The sequence below is a fragment of the Clupea harengus genome, chromosome 8 (genome assembly GCF_900700415.2).
Source record: "Clupea harengus chromosome 8, Ch_v2.0.2, whole genome shotgun sequence".
Classification (NCBI taxonomy): Eukaryota; Metazoa; Chordata; class Actinopteri; order Clupeiformes; family Clupeidae; genus Clupea; species Clupea harengus.
In genome coordinates this window covers 19,526,946-19,547,255 of record NC_045159.1, presented here as the reverse complement: position 1 = coordinate 19,547,255, position 20,310 = coordinate 19,526,946, and the positions used below count along the sequence as shown (strand labels likewise).

General features: G+C 43.1%; 3 protein-coding genes across 3 annotated transcripts in view; 2 read left to right on the top strand and 1 right to left on the bottom strand.

Moving 5' to 3' along the window:
* Positions 1-194: 194 nt before the first annotated feature.
* On the top strand, positions 195-7,602 carry arl10 (ADP-ribosylation factor-like 10). Its single transcript, XM_031572235.2, has 4 exons — positions 195-774; positions 2,030-2,216; positions 3,519-3,694; positions 4,983-7,602. The coding sequence occupies exons 1-4, from the start codon at positions 637-639 to the stop codon at positions 5,130-5,132; spliced, it is 651 nt and encodes a 216-aa protein (XP_031428095.1). The 5' UTR covers positions 195-636; the 3' UTR covers positions 5,133-7,602.
* Positions 7,603-8,974: 1,372 nt separating this feature from the next.
* Positions 8,975-13,108, bottom strand: nop16 (NOP16 nucleolar protein homolog (yeast)). Its single transcript, XM_012840104.3, has 5 exons — positions 12,896-13,108; positions 12,013-12,121; positions 11,509-11,578; positions 10,782-10,888; positions 8,975-9,887 (listed from the first exon to the last, which is right to left on the bottom strand). The coding sequence occupies exons 1-5, from the start codon at positions 13,000-13,002 to the stop codon at positions 9,762-9,764; spliced, it is 519 nt and encodes a 172-aa protein (XP_012695558.1). The 5' UTR covers positions 13,003-13,108; the 3' UTR covers positions 8,975-9,761.
* Positions 13,109-15,608: 2,500 nt separating this feature from the next.
* grk6 (G protein-coupled receptor kinase 6) overlaps positions 15,609-20,310 on the top strand; it is a 42,745-nt gene continuing 38,043 nt past the window's right edge. Inside the window, exon 1 of the mRNA XM_012840125.3 lies at positions 15,609-15,950. Coding sequence (XP_012695579.1) covers positions 15,899-15,950 — 52 coding nt within the window. The 5' untranslated portion in view covers positions 15,609-15,898. The remainder of the gene's footprint in view (positions 15,951-20,310) is intronic.

Here is a 20,310-nt window from a genome sequence, read left to right as displayed (position 1 = left end):
GTTGAGTACCAATAATATCCAATTTGCTACCAATTGATGTCACCAATAGTCCACCCGTAAGGTCTATATAAATAACCATCAATATAAACGTTATCTCACATCACACAGCGCTTTAAGCTTATTTTGGCTATACGGGGCATTTGCAACAACCCGCCATATCAATGAATATTGAAATAACGCCATCTAATGGTGCCCTTCAATGAACAGTGTGTGTGTGTGTGTTTGCTCAGCGCAGTTTCATTTACCATTTATTAAGCCTATGCTCAGCGATTTTATTCATTTCTGAGATGTCGCGGCTGTAGGAAAGCATTGGGTGCCATGTGAGCGAGTTAGAGCAGTCGTGAAATATACAGACCATTCACTCAGTCTAACAGATGATAAGGACCGGCTGACAAGATGAATCTGATGAAAAATTGAGTGAGGACAATTTCGTAAATAGTTGAGTCTTATAGAAATCAGGTCCATTTAGCTTGGAGACATTTCCAGCTCTCTTTTCTCTGATGTCAGAGCGCCTCATATATATCAACACAAACAAGGGAGGGTCACGTGAACCGATAGTCTCACCAACCCTCGGTTAGAAAGCTCGCTGTTGGCATTCCGAGCTGACTTTCTGCCAACGCGGTCCAGCTGTGACACATGGTTCTGCTCCGGCACATATCCATCGCCCTGACCGCGGCGGTGGCGGCGTTTGGTTCAGCACTGTTTATCGTCTTAAGTCATCTTTTTAAGAGACAAATATGGACACCAGAAGTGAAGTACTACGCGATTCAAGAGGTGAGTGCTTTGCGCACTGTTTTGAACACTTTCCATTTCATAAACCAGCCACCATGTAAGGAACTTCTCAAAAATGTTGAGGGTGTTTACGGAAGGAAAACACAGCCAGTCCGACACCGACCGAAATAAGTGAATGAACCATTTCTAAATGGTAAGCGCAACATCGCAATGAAACATTTAAATGCTTCATTTATTTGACAAAGGTAGAGCCAATGGACATAAGCTATCTGCAATGTGACAGAAGGCGCGTCGTCTCCAGATGTCTTGCATTGAATGACGCTGTGCTGGAGAATGCAGTAGGATTGCTTATTTGGGCATTGGGCACCAGAAACCCTGGTCACAGAACAACGACTTCTTTCTAACTTTAATGGCAAGAATATCTGACGTTTTTCTGAGTATTCCATTCCCATGGGTAATGTAAAAACATACACATATATGGGGTATCTGCTGTGGGCATGCATATGCAAATAAACCTGTTGTGACTGCGTGAAAACGCTTGGTGTCTAGGGACTGTATAATAATTAGTTTCTTGCCGCGCTCATGTAGAATAGATCACTCATGTAGTACAGAAATAGGCCATGGCAGACGACGACAAGGCAGTGTGACACAAGTTATAGCTTTCAAAGCTGAACGAGTCTTACCAGTGCTTAACGTTTGGCTTAGGATGGTTTGATTATACATTAATTGTGTCTTTACACATATGTGCAGTTATTGCCGAAACAGCTTTAAAGGTGCAGTAGACAATGTAGGATTTGTTGTCAGAATTTACCACTTCAACTCTGATGCTGACATGCGAACACAGTGTAAAACACAAAACAAAATGGAAACACACCAGTCCAGCTCATACACACACACACACACACACACACACACACACACACACACACACACACACACACACACACACACACACGCACACACGTTAGAGGCAGTAGCCAGCTACTTGGAGGACAGGGTCTTTTTTCTGAAGTGGACTTTTGTTGACATTTTGATCACATTTATTGGTAGGGCTGAATAAAAAAAAAGACTCCTCATCTGTGTGTAATTGCATGCAAATACTGTCAGAACTATGTGTGCGCCAGTATGCACATAGACAGACATGATTGTATATTTACATAGACACAGACATAGACACACAGAAGCATGAACACCCATACACACCCTGATCCCCACTGACTGCTGTGCTCTGCTGTGCTGTGTGTGTGTTTGTGTGTGTGTGTGTGTGTGTGTGTGTGTGTGTGTGTGTGCGCTCCAGGAGGAGGAGGAGCGCCGTGAGAGGCAGGTGCTGGTGTTGGGTTTGGACGGCGCGGGGAAGAGCAGTGTGCTTCAGGGGCTTTCGGGCGAAACGGCCACAGCTCTGAGGGGGCAGCACTGCAAGCCCACACGGGGCTTCAACTTCGTCCGCCTCAACACACCCCTCTGCCAGCTGGACTTCCTGGAGAGTAAGGGCCGGGGCCACAGGGGCCACAGGGGCCACAGGGGAAGGGGATAGGGGGCAGCCCCAGTGGGAAGGCTGCAGATACTCTTTGTTCTCTCTTACTCTCTTTCTTTCTCTCTTTCTCTGTCTGTCTACCAGAATATATCATTGCTCACTCCCTTTCTCTCACTGTGTTCTCCTCCCCATCACCTATTATCTAACCACTGCTCTGTCTTTCTGACTTTCACCATCCCTCTCCTTGTCTCTCTCTCTCTCTCTCTGTCTCTCTCTGTCTCTCTCTCTCTTTCTCCCTCTCTCTCTCTCTCTCTCTCTCTCTCTCTCTTTCTCTTCATCTCTGCTCTCTCTCTTCTCTCCTTCTGTTGTAATGAATAATTCAGCCGGGGGCACTGTGGTGAGCCTTGGCCTCAATTGCTCCCATTAAGCTCATTAATTTCTCGTCTTATCCACGGCTCACGTCGATGAGGCTGAACACCACTCGTGCAAATAGAATTTCCCAATTTTGCCGAGTCCCAGCGCCTGAGTTCTCTAAGCTGTGCAATCAGTGCTGGTGTCGCCTCCTGAGGGCACTTGTTGAGTGGTGGTCATTAAATAGCCAGTGGCCAATAGAGGACCGGACCATATGCTAGTAAGCAGACTGAATATAAATACAAAAAACATGAATCTGGTAGACATACAAGTAAGGTTGCCAGCACTGTTCAACAGGCAAAAACTGAAATCCTACTCTGGAACGCTGAGTAATTAAACCTACCGGAGGGTCTTTGTGTTGCCTGTAAGCACCTGGCAACCGCACCTGGTGTGCTGTGATGCGAGTTAAGAATGTGGCAATGTGCACTTCACACTCCCACACACAAACACATCTCCAATATATAATTACCCACAGTCCATCTGTGAGAATTTTAGTGTGGGTTTATACGTTGTGTAGACTATAAGCATGTTGTTGAGTAAAAAATGTGTGGTATGTGTTTGCCTGATGCAGAGATTGAAACATCTGCGTTTATTTGGTTTTGAGAGAGAGAGCTCTCACACTGAACACAAACCAGACCCATTAGAATCCCTCTCATCTGTGCAACGCGAGCGCAGTGCGTGAAAAGGCTATTAGTGCACGAATGAAACACACTAAGGTCCCTCTCTGCCCTGGTCTTCGTGGTCAGCGACTAATTCAAAACCTGTTTTTGAACGATTACAGATTTTTGTTCTCCTCATGTGAGCCGTGAGTTCTCCATCCATATTTCTTAAGTTCTTTTAAGTATTCTGGTGGTGTTTGGTGCACCTCCCTCCTAATGCCCCTCCTAATGCCCTTCTGCAGTTGGAGGTGGCGAGGACCTGCGCGTGTACTGGGCGGACTACCTGCGAAAGACACATGTGCTGGTGTACGTGGTGGACTCGTCAGACAGACACCGGCTGCCCCAGGCCAAGAGTGAGCTCCACCGGCTCCTCAAAGCCAACGCCAAGCTGCCCGTCGTGGTGCTGGGGAACAAACAGGTGAGTTGGAGGAGGAAGGGTGGACACATACACACACACACACACACACACACACTCACTCCCACACGCACACACACACACACACACACAGTCACTCACACACATACACACATGCGCGTGCACACACACCCACAGACGCACGCACACATTCACACACATACATACACACACACACACACACACACACATAGCTAAGACCCTACATACACATGCACTTGTCTGCTTATCATTCTGCTCTGTGTCTGATAATTTCATCATCAAATGCAAATCATTGCATTCCATTGCAAAACCATTCATGTCCTTTTTTGGTACGTTCTGGTCGGCATGATGGAGTTTGTGAAAGAGGTTATTCTTTTCAGAGTCCAAGCTCACTTTCACTCTCAAGTCAACAGTGACGAAAACGTGAGTGAAGTTTCACTGTAACCCAGCTTTGATTGTGTCTTGGCTTGTTAGTAGTTTTGTAAGAGACCTCGAGGCCCGGCTCTCAGTAGGATATCTGGGCTTGACCCTGGTAACCTTTCATTATTAAACTACTGTACAGCCATATCAGAACATGACGAGGACAAATTACCACTATTGTGGAATTAATTCATTATGTAATGTAAAGATTGCCCCAAACACCTCTGCCATTTCCTGTAGGGATGGATATTACTAATACAAAACCCACATCAGGCATTCGAGTCAGGCAATCCTGGGGACTGGGTGGGAGTGGTTCAGGAGTTTGAAGTGTGTGTGTGTGTGTTTATGCTTTAAGGGGGCGTAATTTCATTGACAGGCTTTGAGCAAAGCAATGAGAGATGAGCGAAGTCCGTCGCACATAAGCTAAATGGGAGCGTTGTGCTGAGGATCGTGCTCATGCTATTAATTTAGCTAAATGATTTTGCCATGTTATTAAATTAGCTTTAGTTCATGCGGCGACTTTGCTCGTTACTTGTTGCTTTGCCAGTTGCACGACAATGTGTGTGTGTGTGTGTGTGTGTGTGTGTGTGTGTGTGTGTGTGTGTGTGTGTGTGTGTGTGTGTGTGTGTGTGTGTGTGTGTGTGTGTGTGTGTGTGTGTGTGATAACCCTGTATATACATGCCTGACCTGTACAACATCCTGTCCCTGTACTCTCACTTTTGTGTGTTTGTATGTATGTGTGTGTGTGTGTGTGTGTGATAACACCCTGTATATATACATGCCTGACTTGTACAACACTTTGTCACTGTACTCTCACTTTTGTGTGTGTGTGTGTGTGTGTGTGTGTAAGCGTGTTTGACACTCACTCTCCCCCCTCTATCTCTCTCAGGATAAGCCTGGCGCGGTGAGCATGCCCGACCTGCACGATGCCCTCTCCCTGGCCAGCATGAGCGACACACGGCAGCTGCTCCTGATGCCCGCCCAGACCGGCTGCAGTGGGCTGCAGAGCTTCAAGGACCTTCTGCTGAAGCTGGTCTGAGACCGTCGTCATGGCCACTGGTCCGCCAGAGGTTAAATGTCCAAAGGCATACACACACGCACGTGCACACACACACACAGACACACACGCAGAGCTCTAGTAGAGGTAGCCTACCCTAGTGAGTAGCAGCAAATGGAGGAGAAAGATGCACAAGACAGCATTAAACAGTGTGAGTGTGTGTGTGTGGGGGGGGGGGGGGGGGAGAGAGAGAACAACACAGCATCTACTGAGAGACTGTTTTTATCTTTGTATACTTATGTTTTATAGAGCACTGTAAAACACACTGATGTTGTTCTCTGAATAGACTTTACTGAGCTAGGTAGTTTGCAGCGAGGTTTCATGTTTTACTGCACTGTTTGTCCTCTCTTACTTGACACGGAAGCTATTGTTTTTCTGGAAATGAGGGGCCAGTTTCATGCATTTAGTAGAGATTTACCAGACGACAGCTGATTCAGGCCCTGATCAATCCCTGATGTTGCCCTGATGTAGCTCCGACATGCCTTGACCTGTGCCTAATCTGGCCCTGATCTGTCTTTAATCCAAGCCCCAGATATCATGTCCCAAGTAGGGTTTCCCTGCCTTTGTTGTTGGCATGTTTAAACTGCAGGTGTGAGAACTACAGAGAACTAATCGGCCATGCTTGTTAAATTCGATTCGATACGAAAGCCAGAACTGCCGCAAGCAAGTCAGGAATGTCTGGATTATGCCGGTTTTGGTTGAGCCTGAAGAGAGCTGTTCCTCATGTGACACGTTTAAGTTGTTTTCTGTCTACTCACGCAGCCGTGCTAACAGAAGGCCCCTTTGTCATGCTGTGGTCGGTGTTCTAGGATGACACTTAGCCCGGGGTCGATAACAACACGCTGGTCTGTAACGTTTTGCACTCACTGCAGTAGAATCTCTACAAACGTCTTTGTAAAATAGATGAAGACTGAGCCTAAAACAAATGTTTTGTTAATGACAGTATATATTGTAATAGTGAATGACATGTCACATGTTTGGGGCTTCACACGCTGTACATTTCCTTATGTAAAATGGGGACAGGCCCATCCATCACCCTGCAACCTGACACACAACATATTGGGAGTGGCAAGAGTTTTAGCAATGTTATATATATATACAGTCGTATGCAAAAGTTTGTGCACCCCTGATAATCTCCATTACTTTCATCTATAAATTGTTGGGCGTTTGGATCAGGAACTTCTTTGTCATATATACTATAATACTTCATGGACACAGTGATATTTTAGCAGTGAAATGTTTATTTGATAAACAGAAAATATGCCATATGCATCATAAGAAAATTAGACAGGTGCATACATTCAGGCACCCCAACAGAAAAATCACATTAATATTTACTAGGTATTTTGGACCATTCTTCCTTACAATACATCTCCAGTTCAGTAAGGTTTGATGGGTGCCTAGCGTGGACAGCCCGCTTCAAGTCATCCCATAGATTTTCAATTATATTCAAGTCTGGGGACTGGGATGGCCATTCCAGAACATTGTAGTTGTTCCTCTGCATAAATGCCTTAGTGGATTTGGAGCAATGTTTCGGGTCATTGTCCTGCTGGAACACCCAACTCCGCCGTAACTTCAGCTTTGTTACAGATTCTTGAACATTATTGTCAAGAATTTGCTTGTACTGAGTTGAATCCATGCGACCCTCAACTTTAACTAGATTCCCAGTTCCTGCACTAGCCACACAGACCCACAGCATGATGGACCCCCCACCAAATTTTACTGTGGGCAGCAAGTGTTTTTCTAGGAATGCTGTGTTCTTTTGCCTCCATGCTCTTGTTGTGACCAAATAGCTCCATCTTTGTCTCATCAGTCCACAGCACTTTGTTCCAAAATGAGCCTTGCTTGTTGAAAAGGCTTCTTCCGCATCACTCTCCCATACAGCTGTTCTCTGTGCAATGTGCGCTGAATGGTTGAGCAATGCACAGTGACACCATCTGCAGCAAGATGACCTTGCAGGTCGTTGGAGATGGTCTGAGGGTTGTCCTTGACCATTCTGACCATTCTTCGCCTTTGCCTCTCTGTTATTTCTCTTGGCTTCTCAAGAACTGTGCCTGTTGCCTTCCATTTCTTAATAACATTCCTCACAGCGGAAACTGATAGCTGAAACCTCCGGAATAACTTTTTGTAGCCTTCCCCTAAACCATACTGCTGAACAATCTTTGTTTTCAGATCATTTGACAGTGGTTTTGATGCCCCCATGTTGCCACTGTTCAGAGGAGAATCAAAGAGACAACTTGCAATAGGCTACCTTAAATACCTTTTCTAATGATTGGATGCACCTTGCTATGGAATTGAAGGCTTAACAAACTAATCAGACTAATTATGTGTTGCAGTTAATCAGCATTGAGTAGGTACAGGTATTCAAATCAACAAAATTATTAGGGTGCCCAAACTTTTGCACAGCCTATTTTTCAAATTTTATTTAATTTCACACAACTAAATACTACTACACTAAATATCTTTGTCTGGAAAACACCCCAGCACTCAGTGTTAACTAGAAAATGAATATTACACCACTGTGATCTTTTTTGGTGAAGATAATTTACTCTATCATGCAGCCTCAGAGGGGTGCCTAAACTTTTGCATACGACTGTATATGATCGGATATCTGAGAGGAACACATTCTCTGTTGTTTTCACATTGGGTGTTTGAACATAGATTACGAAAGTCACGTACTCACAGGACATGAACTAACTGTTCACTGGATGCATGCCTCTGTATGGACGGTTTCATTTAAGGACAGACAGAGGTTAAAGGTCATCAGTAAAAGGTTGCTTTACATAATCTGCCTGAAAGCTGACCTGAGGCAGAATGACAGTCTTATTTTTGTTTATATTTAAACTTTGAAGATATCAACTGTGCTTTAAGGTTGACAAACTAGAATTGTGTTTTAAATAAATAAAAAATGTGCTTTGTTCCTATGACAAGGCGTGCCGGGTCCTGGTGTTTTTGGCACATTTCTCTAGTGCGGTGTGTTGCCTACCAACACGCTGTAAGCATGCTATGAGGTAGCCCGAGGCAAGGGTTGAACTGAAAGACTGGTAAACAGTATAGACAGCGGCGACATTCTTTTGTTTTTAACTCGCCTGCATGTAGTTGTGCTGTGCAGTTCAAGAGACTACATTTAGAATGGTTTGAACATTGTTCAGATTGGCTCTGTGATGGCCTGATAGCTGCAGTGTATGGGTCTTATTTTCAGTGTTACACCCAAATATACACCTTTAAAACAGGGGGGGACCCCATCCATATAGAGATACGGAGATAGCGTGGATTGTATCCCAGTCAGACTACCAGACGTGTGTTGAACCCCATCCATATAAGGAGACGTAGAGAGCGTGGATTATACCCGTCAGACTAACAGACGCGTGTTGCCAGTGAGTACTCGCATTCCATGCTTGTTCACCGTGTAACCGACGCGATCAACAAACTGGGCTGCCCGAGAAAGCATCCTGTTTAGGTCAACAGTCAACGCTCTGGAGAGCACGTATAGTTCATACACGTCCCGGTGTCTCAGATAAGCAAACAGACTGGAAACACAGGGAGCATGTGAGATACAGCCCTGAGTGTATGCATATGGGAGTACCCACACTGCCTGCGGAGTAAACAACAGTGTTTGCTCAGTAGATGTTGTTTCAGTCACACGTCGTTTTATTAAACAAACCCAGAGCATTTTACATCCTCTGTTCTGAAACTGAGGAAAATAACTTATTGGAGCTGATGGTATACTTCCATTTCAGAAATCACTATTCCTGTATGTGTGAACTTGTCTTGTATGGGTGTATACATCCCCGAATGTATAAATAAAATACTCAAACACGTCATCTGCACAGTTTTGTATTAAAATTGCACGGATCACAATGACCACACATTACACATATGCAAACTCTTCCCCACACAGCGCACACTCTACTGTGTGGAGTCCACAGTGACAGACCGAAGCCCCCAGACTCCAGCTCTGATGTATTCGAATGTATATCACCACAGGCAGGCAGAAACACTCAACCCCATTCAGTCTTACCCCGTGTGGAAATAAGTAATCTCCTTACATCGATCCAGGGTGGATTTCTCCATCCCACTGTGTTAAAGACACAAAGCATAATCCCAGTATATCTCTTCCACAGCATACGGCTCTCCATCAGGGGTTTGGGATTTACACAGGGAATGAGACGACATAGAATATAATTTCTTCATTTTAATCTCAGAACTACATTAACCAGAATGCATTATTCTAACTGTTGGGAGTGAACTGCTCTGCTTTGGAATCAATGGTTATTGAGGGGTGATTTACTGCTGAAACACACATTACTAAAGGAAGCCCAAACTTAAAGTACAAAATAAAAAATAGAGCCACCGTAATCCGAGATTCAATTATTACGCTAGGCTTATTTAAACAACAACAACAACAAAGTTCGATAAAGTGTCATCCCCGCTTAAAAATAAACAGACAGTCACTCATTCATGTTCATTGCCGTCTACACCAGTGGTCTGAGAGGACAGAGGGATGTATTGATGGAGTTGAACTCTTCAGAGAGACATGACATGCCTCCCCCTGAGAGAGGTAAAGTCCACTGCGTGCCTCTCGTCTTCTCCCCCCCCCCCATCAGCATCTTAAGGCTTCAGGGCCTGCATGAAGACAGAGTACTCGTCCGGGTGGTAGCGCTTGTAGTCCTCGATTTTCCTCTTGATCTGTTTCGGTGTGTCCTGATAGTAGTTCTTCTCATCTCTCGCCATGGCCTGAAGGAACACACAGGGGTTAAGAGACGGACTGTGCTCACCAAATCACCACCCACAAGGTTTCCTCTTTCTAAAACAGACACAGCTGACCACTGTTTAGGGCTGAGTATAGGCACAGAATACTTCGATTCGATTACAATTCACAAGCTAACGATTTGATTACGATTGATTTGATAAAAATTATATATGTTAAAAAAAGCTCTCAAGGGAACACAAATTTACAAATGGAGATGGACGTCAACGGAAACAATGTGAAAACCACTTAACAAAAGGCCGAAGGCTTGTATACCAAATTATTTTTTGTTTGAGACACATGGGTACAGCTGTTTTTAAAAACAAAACCCATCTCTTTCCAAGCTCAAAAAACAACTAGCCAAGCATGTGTCTAAAAAGGATTGCTAAAAATAAAAATGGGCAAGCGCCACATGTGTTACGATGATCGGTTTACTTTAACTTAAAAATACGTGCCATGTTGAATGTCACATGGGGGCAATGGACATTGTATGGCATTAACTATGACCAGAAACTGCAGAAAAATGCACATTAGCCTAAAAGTACAGATCCATACTGACTATCCACAACAGACTGATATGACAAATTACACGATTACCCAGAATTCACCTGTATTCAGATCATCCAGATGTAAAAGCAACTTCTGAAGCTGTACAGAGGGTCTATACTTGGGATGGGTCATGATTTTCGAATCGTCATTATATTATTACAAAAATCAACACAAAAAGTAAAAAAAATAATAAATAAATCGCTTACGCCACTATCATCTTGTCTTCAAAAACATTTCCCCTTGTTTTTCCCCAGTGCCTGGTAGTAAATGGGTATTAGGTAAGTAAGGTAGTAGCCTGTTACTACCGCCAGACGGGGCAAGGCATGCTTTACCTTGTAGTCTTCCCCATGCTCCTTAACCATGTGCTGTGCGTACTCCATCAGATCTCTGGACAGGGTCTTGATGATCTCGACTGGGATACTTGCTTGGGCTTCCATGTCTGAAAAACAAAACCAACAAACAAACAAAAAACAGAGTCAATCTATATGCTTACAATTATGGAAAGACTGATATCCAGTGCCTGTCTCCAGCAGAACTGTGGTAATAAACAACAAAACAAAATGCAACAAAACACACGTCCATCACACACGATCAGTGGTAATACACTTCAGTAAGGTGTTCCACACAACACCACACATGTCCATCACACACGATCAGTGTTCTAAACAAGAGAAAGGGGGATGGCTTCCCTCCTCATCCTGAAGCGTCTAACCTTGGAGGCCTAGCAGAGCAGAGGGAGTATAATACAACAGGCTCTATGTCAGATGTCCTACTACTAGAAATCTCTAAGCCCATCCAACGCATGGTGAATGCAGAGTTCAGACAAGCTGTGCTGATTCAAAGACCACACAATGCCTTCGTTGAGTCACAGGCAGGACTCACATTTAAAGCAAGTCTTGTTGGAAACAAATCAAAATGTCACAAAATGAAAATGTTCAAAATTGTCCTCAGAAGAAATGACTTGCACGTCTTTACTGGATGCACTTCTTGACTGCCACTGAAGTCTGAGTATGGCGGTGCCCTACGGCCCAAAGTACAAGAAATGCAGACGGGTCTTACCTCTGACCACATACGGCTTCACCACCAGCAAATCCTCCGTTTCAACGTCCATTGCTTCACTTTTTGTGTGCTAGAGTACAAAATCCAGATAAATCTATGAGGGCCTTTTCTAAACAGCATAGACAATACTTCTCAAATACTACATCTAAATACCCAAGAGAAGTAAAACAATACAACAGGAGAGCAGTAATTAGGCAAGTTACCAAATACAATATGTGGTTTGTTTACATAGACCCTGACCGTTAGTATCAACATATCATTTAAAATATTAAATTCAAATGTTTGTGGAGGAAGAGGAATCTTGTTTGATTCCTTTAACTAGGCTAGTAGCTGCACTATAATCAGATGACGCAGCCACCTAATAATGACTGAGCTCCATATCCATTTGGGGATACAAGCATCAATCAATACAAAACATTACATGAAAACCTTTAAAGTTTCAGTGTTCAAATGTTCAATGACTCCTACTCAGATGTGTACTAAGGTTCGGCAGACTGCTTTTACCTTAGGCTGGTGAATGGGCAGTACAGTTTTGGAGTCATGCTGCAGTCCCATATCTCTCAGGTTCTGCTGAACGGTTTTCCGGTCATCCCAAGCTTTTCTGATCTGTGCACTTTACAGAGAGAGATAGAGACATGTCACGTTTACATGGCAATGGTAATGACAGGTATTCATCAACTGAACTACAAGACATTTGTCAGTTAAAGTAAAAGTCAGCTAAAAATGTTCCGTCATTGGCCATTTCATACTGAAAACCCACGTCTTTCCCTTGTTCTCACTGACCTCTTCTGGCCGTTATGAGAACAAATAGCTAAGCCCTCTTTAATTGGTTTGATGATTTGCAATTACGGATGCAGTCAAACAAACATTCAATTTGAATGTTAAAAGTGGGTAACTTGTCAATAGTCACTCTCACTTAGAGCCACGTGACAGACGGGGCTGTTCTTAATGTTCACGTTACAATATGGTTCAAGAGAAGGCGATAGCGTGCGCTGTAAGCTGACTTCACGGCTAATGTTAGGTGAACGCTCAGCCAAGTTAATGTTAATACCTAAACTAAAATTCAATAACTGTGTCGGGCTGTTATTTCATAACGCAATCCATAAGGAACAAACATCAGTGAACGTAAGTTAGTTCAATCGCACTATCCGCTAATGATAGTTAATTTCATGGCTAGCTATCCAAGTACTTACACGTGAGCTGAAGTGTTTCAGACAAAAGAAAGGAATAACCTCAGAGCAACATGTAATAACCGACTTTGTTAAATCTAACAGCATTTTCTTCTTTCCAAAGAAACCACAGATCGCAGCTGGTGGGCAGAAACACACTAACGTGGAACAGCGTTGAAGGGCTAATTTAGCTATGTTAGCCACAAGAGATATCTTACCATTCAATAGTCGGTGCAAGCTTCCTCCTTAACTTCTTTTTAAGCTTCTTTCTGTCTTTAGTGTAATCAAACTTTTTACCCTTGGAGGACTTCTTAGCTTTCGGCATTGTTTCTGCAGCACTTTAATGTACACAGACCAAAGTAAAAGCTGGTGTAGACACGATAACACGTGTGTTAGGATCACGTGACGATTGTCGAACTGCGCATGCTGATGACGTCAACAACGATGCGGCGACCACAGCTGTAAACACAATTTGCATCCAAAAATGTATAATCTGCATACATATATATAGGCCTATGTATACATACATACAAACATATATATATTTATATGCATAATATGCACAAGCTATATATAGCCTGGAGAGAATGCAAAAACGTTAAATGCCTTTGTCCTTTACATGCTTTACATGCCGGTGACATCTGTGCCACCATAGCAAACACAAATGTTGTCACTTTTAAGTCAGTTTTTGTTGAGCAGCTCTTTTGGCTTGGACTGTAAACCTTTGCACTGAATCAGAGAAGACAAATGCTTCACGTGTGTGTGTGTCAGAGCAGACAAGGGCTTAGCACACTGTTCTATCCTAAAGAGGCATGCAGATGCCCACATGTGACATCATCATGTATAGTTTTGCGGACGTATTCTCTGTATTTTTAAAACTCAAAAGTACTATTTTGGAGTTAAATACATGTATCGATTATACTTCCCATCCCTGAGTAGTATGCAAATGTATGCAAACGAAGAGTCAGGTCAGGACCAATAGGCCTGCAGTGATTTAAATTTGCCCACCACAGATGGTATTCATGTGTATAATCTTACTATTACCCAAACTAATTACCTAATTAAATTATTGTAAAGCTAATAGCCTATCTTCAGTCAAAAAGAAAAAATATCCCACTACCAAGGATCAGAGACATAGGGCATTGTACAGTATATACAGGCCCAAAAAAGGTATTTTTTGCTTTTTTAAGTGACGCTGAAGCTAATTTTGACATTGATACAGTACTTCCCTACCAAGACAAGACAAAGCATATTTAATTTGTTATTTGTCACTCTGGGGTTGATTAGTCAGTTCCAGTTCCAGAAATGTTTTAAAGGTTAATAAGTTCCTCACTGTCAGTGTGTCAATATTATAATCAGTTATAAAACAAGTTTTCTACTTCAGTTGTGTAGCATATTGGTAAAAAGTTTTTTTTTTTCTGTTGAAATAAGAATATCCAGTTAAAACTTTAAATGCAATCGCTAATTGAAACAGGCCAGCAGATACATCAATATTTACTAACCATTAACATTGTTCGCCTATAAATATTCAATGAATGGTGCTTTTTTCTTGCCAAACTGAGTAGACATGTCTTAACCTCCAGCCCAAACACATGGGGAAGTATGATCTAGCTCATCAATAAGGCTCTGGTGGTGGTATTCTGTCACTCACAGCCATGGCTCGAATGATAACACAACAGGAGACAGAGAGAGAGAGAGAAAGAGAGAGAGAGGGAGAGGGAGAGAAAATTACTGGAAGAGAGAGAAAGATTGAAAAATGTGCACAGGAGGCCCATTGTCAGTAGACATTTGGCTCAGTAGCTATGTTATCTCCTTCTAAGACGTTTGCATGCAGTAGTTTAAAGACATTTCCAATGCCTTGCATTTGAAGTAACTATGACACAGAAACACCAGCAAAAAAAAAGCCGGCTGCTTGTGCAACGCTGGCAGTATTTCGTAACATCCAGTATCATTGAACTTGAACAACCCCCATCACCACCATGGCTGCATTTCATGGGCTTTGCACCAGTACTCTGCACAATGACAATAAAGTTGAATGTAATCTAAAATGGCATAACAGTGTAAAACATTTGTCATGGCAGATGTCACAACCATCCCATGCTGCAATAATAAAGCTTTAGTCAAATGTTGCTTCTGGCTTGACAGTTATTTTCGTATGGATCTATGAAGCGATTCATCTATTGGCCACCCTTCAAACTTAAAATCTGGCATGGGACAACACGGGCCATGTGCAAATTTTAACAAATTATTTTCTTGAAAAAATAAAAAGTACACTGTAGATCAGTGGTCGGCTTAAATGTGTGAACCATTCCATCTGCACCAGGTGTTAGGGCTGGGTCTACTTCAGTATAACATTTAGAGTGAGAATATAACTTCTGAGGGAACAGCAAAGGAGTGGGGAGATGGATATCAAAATACCACGTCCTTTCGGTTTCGCTAGCTGCTTATGAAGAGGTTGAACTTCACTGTTCAAAGACAAGTGAGTGGCTATGGCAACCAAAGGAAGACACTTCCATCAAAGTTGTGAATCATCCATTGAAATAGGCTACAACAGCAATCTGATTTATCATACTTTTCAAACAATAACTAAATACACCAGTCCAGCTGATAACCCTTTGATGAGGATTGGTTGACCAGTCTATCTATCTATGTATCTATTTATCTCTCTATCTAATCATATGGAGCACGGGATAAATGGTCTGGCTGTACTTGACTGATGTATGCCTCTAGATGTCTCTATAGTATAATAATCCACGTTAAATGTTGTCCTACACACGAAGTATTGGGCGTGGCAAAGCAGTCCAGGGTAGGTGTTTCACTGGGAGTATTAAAACGGCGGGTGTGTTCAGTACGACATGACATCCGTTCAACATCCACTCGCTCTCAGTTTTCACCCCTTCATGGTTTGAAGAACATGGGCTAGATTGACAGGCGCACCAGTAAGGATCTCTGATTGGCCGTACGCCAAAGAGTTTACTTTTTCAGGTGGGTTGCTCTGGACAGCTGGGATTGGCCAATGCGGAGCGTTAAAGGGTGGAGCATTTTGAAGTGCAGCGACCTACGTTGAAGTTTGGGGGCGGAGAAAAGAGAGCTAAACACAACGGCGAAGCGGAGAGTCATTCAAGGGTTATATTCCGTCGTGGGGGGGAGTGGGGGAGGACACGCTCACTGCCAACCCGGCGACGAGGTTGGGCCTGTGGTGCTTGCAACCCCAGGAAACCATGGAACTCGAGAATATCGTGGCCAACACTGTCCTCCTGAAGGCGAGGGAAGGTAAGAGCCGACGAACCTTCAGGGCAGCGTTTCGGCTGACATCAACACTTTTTAACCGTATCGTCCAGCTGCAAAACGTGGGGATTCCCAGAGGAAACCAAGGCCAAAGATGACAGTTGCAGACATTATATTCTAACAATTGCATAAAACGTTACAGCGATTAGGCCTGTTATCGATGTCTTGATAATTCGTTTTTAGATGATATAAGACCAGCCTAACGTTCCAAATGGACAAGCATGAAAGATGGAACTGTCAGACAAGTGTACGCTACTGCAGCTGAGACTGCTCCTGTGCATTTCGATAGCATCATTTTTACAATTAGATCGGTGTTGAAACGGTTCAGAAAGGTTGTAATTATGAGTGAATACGGCTCTGATTGATGCACTCATCCACCCAGTCGACAACAGCGATATGTTTATTTGACTATCCAGGGTAACGGAGACGGCGTTTGGGTACGGTGACAACCGATGATATTAGGTTTTGCATCGTGAAATTGAATTGCGATAGAAGCGTCAGGCTCTGCCTGTAGTTTCATCATGGTGATCTCGTAAACCATGTTTTTCCTCCAGCCTGCAGCAGGTGTAACGGTCTTGGGACTGTCGCGTGTTCATTACTTTGAAATTCCTTCTGTATACACTGAATCAAAATTCATAGCCTAGTATACTGGTGCAGAGATAAAGCACGAATGTATTCCGACTCGTATACCTCACATCGCAGTGGTAATAATTGAAGGTTTGTTTAATGTAACAGTGTAGCTACGTTTTTACCTCACGTTTGATCTAATGTGTACTGTACAGTATGAGGTTAAATGGGAAACATTGTAACTTGTTCTCTTTTAGGCTAGAGATTCTGTGTGAATTACTACACGGTGTTTCTGAGTCGAAAGTTTTTGCTCTGAACTACTCAAGACGGATGTATTTCTATATGGCTCTGGTGTAGCACAAGCAGAAGTGAAACCTCTGACGTTAATGTGTTTGAAGAACAGCAAAACACAGCAGGATTTGTGCATAAAAAAATGAATGACAAAAGCCAAATTTGTGATTTACAAATGTAATATTGACATGTGGCTTTAGTCATACACCTTGTGTCTTTTCATCGCGTTTACTGGCCCCAGCACAGTTGAAGGTCAAGCTGTAAGTTTCATCCTTCAGTTGGCCCAACAACAGGAAGTGTGTGTGTGTGTGATTGTTAAGGTTTGCTGTGGCGTGTCTCTTGTCAGCCAGGCTTCCCTTAATTAAACCGTACAGACAATTTAGCCCAGCACAGAGAGGGACAGCCTTGTCCAAGCGGTAATACATGTAGTATTGTCATACATCAAAATGGAGCTGCAGCATGTTGGTTAGGCTGGCATGTTGACGCCCAGATTGAGGTCCTGCAGTCAGGAAGAACATGCTCACTAACACTGCATGCCAGGTGGTTGCTTTTAGTGAATTCACCTAAGTTGGGGAAAACACTTGTTGTTTATTGTCCCTCAAGAGTCTGTGTTTGTATTTGGGTCCGCCATCCCCTCTCGCCTGATAGTGTCCATATGCCTGTCTATCTCACACATGCTGGGTTGTCTGTGTTGTGTTTTGTACACAGTCACCACAGCAACGTCGGGCCAGATAACTGAAAGTCTGCTCACTCTATTTTGTTCCTCTTCATCGTCTCGCTCTTTGCCGTTCGCTTGAATGGTGACCATAAGCAACTGTCTACAGGGACATCCAGTTCCCCTTTCTTGCTGCATCCTACAGCAGACCACCTACGGTGTGTGGGTTTCCGTGTGTGGGGTTTCCTGGGTCCTCCTTGGATAGTGCCTGATTCCGAGATCTGGCTTTCATCTGGCCTAGATCCCACGAGACTCTGACACTATCAGAAAGATAGGGATATGTACCAGGGAGGGACGAGAGTAGGACAAATTAAGCAGTCCTTCTGATGATTTTATGTGTGATTTCTTTTGCGATCAAAATTAAATTGACATTTTTGTTTCTCTATCAACCCCACTAAAACTCCACATATACTGGAAAATAGATTAATGGGACATAAGAACCATACGTCAGGCAGATTACCTACATGAGTAATTAACCAAAAAAATTGTAGTAGTATTTCAATATTTTTGGTTTTTGTGTGATTTTAGGTCTTCACTTCATGCAATGGATTTAGATGTGTCATCTGGTTTCAGAAATTTCAGAGAACTTTCGCAACCATCCTTTCTGTTTTATTTAAACTTAATTTCATCCATACTAGAATTTTATTGAAATTAAGTTTAAATCAAATGCCATGCCTCGGTTTGAACCTTTGAACTCTATTCCAAAAACACAAGCTCTTGTTAATATTCAGAACAGTAATCATTAGTAATCCTGTACTATTGTTTCAAGAAAACTGAACACAAAACATGATCATCCTAACCTTCCTCAGCTTAGTTATTCCACTCACTCAAATTAGGCTACCCTTCAGTAGACCAATCTCCATGCAAGACGGATGGCTAAATAAACAGTTGGATGCAGTGAACAAACAGTATGCCTTGTTTAATATCATGTTTGAACACTATTTACAATTTCATAACTGAATGCAAGGCAGAGTATAAAAATTTGTAAGTAGTTCATTTAACTTTTAACGAGATAACAGTTCGAGATCCAGCTGTTTCGTGAATGTTATGAAAAACTTGAGGGACTGCTCAGGGTCCCCTGCAGATGTCTCTGGCAGATCAGTCATATTGTCTTTGGGCCTATTCACCCTCCTCGGACATCCCCCCAACACCCCCCCCCCCCCCCACCCCAGCGTGGTATTTGCATTGCGTTCACTTCCCACTATGCAACTCTACATGTGCTGTCAGTCTTTCTTTGCTGACAGCCTGCCTTTGAATTGCAAATGGATGAGCACAATGTTGCATCATCACCCTTTGAATTTGCTAACCTTTGTGTAAACACTTGAATTTTCCTTGTAAGCTATTTAAAAAAAAAATGTAGTTTGTTTTTGTTTTTTAGTTTCCTGTGCTGCGGTGGCTGGTTTAAAGACGAACTCTGAATAGCTTTTTTGCATCAGCCTCTGTAGCCACTGTCGTACTGTATGCAGTAGGACTCAAGAACACATCTGCCCCTAATGTGGCCAAGTTCGGGCGTGGATCAGGGGGTTCAATGTAAGATACGCACATGAAGAGAGAGACACACACACATATGCACATGCAGACAGACAGACAGACAGACAGACAGACAGACAGACAGACAGACAGACAGACAGACAGACAGACAGACAGACAGACAGACAGACAGACAGACAGACAGACAGACAGACAGACACACACACACACACACATACACACACACACACTCCTCTCTAAGGATGGGTCAGTCTGCTTAGGAGTAAGTGCTCTTGTGGGCACAGTAGCGAAAGAGAGCATTGAGCTGCTGTGCATTAAGAGTGTGTGTGGGAAAGAAAGTACAGGGAAGGAAAATGACCATTTTTGAGGCTCACCGCAGAAGTCTCTTCAGTGTCCTCAGAGAGGCCACGGCTAATTCCGCAAGTGTCAAAGGATCGTTTCACAAAGGTTTGGTTTGTTCACCAAGCCCTTGCCTGCCCTTGCCAAGTCTGCATTCTGTTTGTTACTTTTAACTCGATTCACCCACGGTGATACGGTGCTGGGATCAGTGTATTTGGGCCACATCCGGACCAAAACTGGGTCAGAATCCAGGCGCCATCTACGCAGTTTGTGTATGACGTCCGTGCTGTGTAGCCTTGTATTTTTTACTGAGATGTTTATCCCAGTGCATTAAGTTTGTGGTCAAACAAGCTCTGAAATAGAATCACTCTCCTGTTTAGAAACAGTTGTAACAATGATGGTTAAGAAGTGGCGTGATCATTAAGTAGAATCTCATAGGACCACTTTCCCTACTGGTACTATTCCGACTGCTAATAGTTCTTTCCTTACTGCCACTATTCCGACTGCTAATAGTACTTTCCTTACTGCCACTATTCCGACTGCTAATAGTTCTTTCCTTACTGCCACTATTCCGACTGCTAATAGTTCTTTCCTTACTGCCACTATTCCGACTGCTAATAGTAGTCCTTACTGCCACTATTTAGACTGCTAATAGTTCTCTCCTTACTGCCACTATTCCGACTGCTAAAAGTACTGTCCTTACTGCCACTATTTCGACTGCTAATAGTTCTTTCCTTACTGCCACTATTATCGACTGCTAATAGTACTTTCCTTACTGCCACTATTATCGACTGCTAATAGTACTTTCCTTACTGCCACTATTATCGACTGCTTATAGTACTTTCCTTACTGCCACTATTCCGACTGCTAATAGTTCTTTCCTTACTGCCACTATTCCGACTGCTAATAGTTCTTTCCTTACTGCCACTATTATCGACTGCT

What these genes read in the sequence shown, in the direction of transcription:
- nop16 (XM_012840104.3), bottom strand. Translation starts at nt 13,002, where the DNA reads ATGCCGAAAGCTAAGAAGTCCTCCAAGGGTAAAAAGTTTGATTACACT. An exon ending in TGCCCATTCACCAGCCTAAG is followed by an intron (nt 11,579 to 12,012) that starts GTAAAAGCAGTC and finishes TTTGTACTCTAG; the next exon opens with CACACAAAAAGTGAAGCAAT. An exon ending in GAAGCCGTATGTGGTCAGAG is followed by an intron (nt 10,889 to 11,508) that starts GTAAGACCCGTC and finishes TTTGTTTTTCAG; the next exon opens with ACATGGAAGCCCAAGCAAGT.
- arl10 (XM_031572235.2), top strand. Translation starts at nt 637, where the DNA reads ATGGTTCTGCTCCGGCACATATCCATCGCCCTGACCGCGGCGGTGGCG. An exon ending in CCAGCTGGACTTCCTGGAGA is followed by an intron (nt 2,217 to 3,518) that starts GTAAGGGCCGGG and finishes GCCCTTCTGCAG; the next exon opens with TTGGAGGTGGCGAGGACCTG. An exon ending in TGGTGCTGGGGAACAAACAG is followed by an intron (nt 3,695 to 4,982) that starts GTGAGTTGGAGG and finishes TATCTCTCTCAG; the next exon opens with GATAAGCCTGGCGCGGTGAG.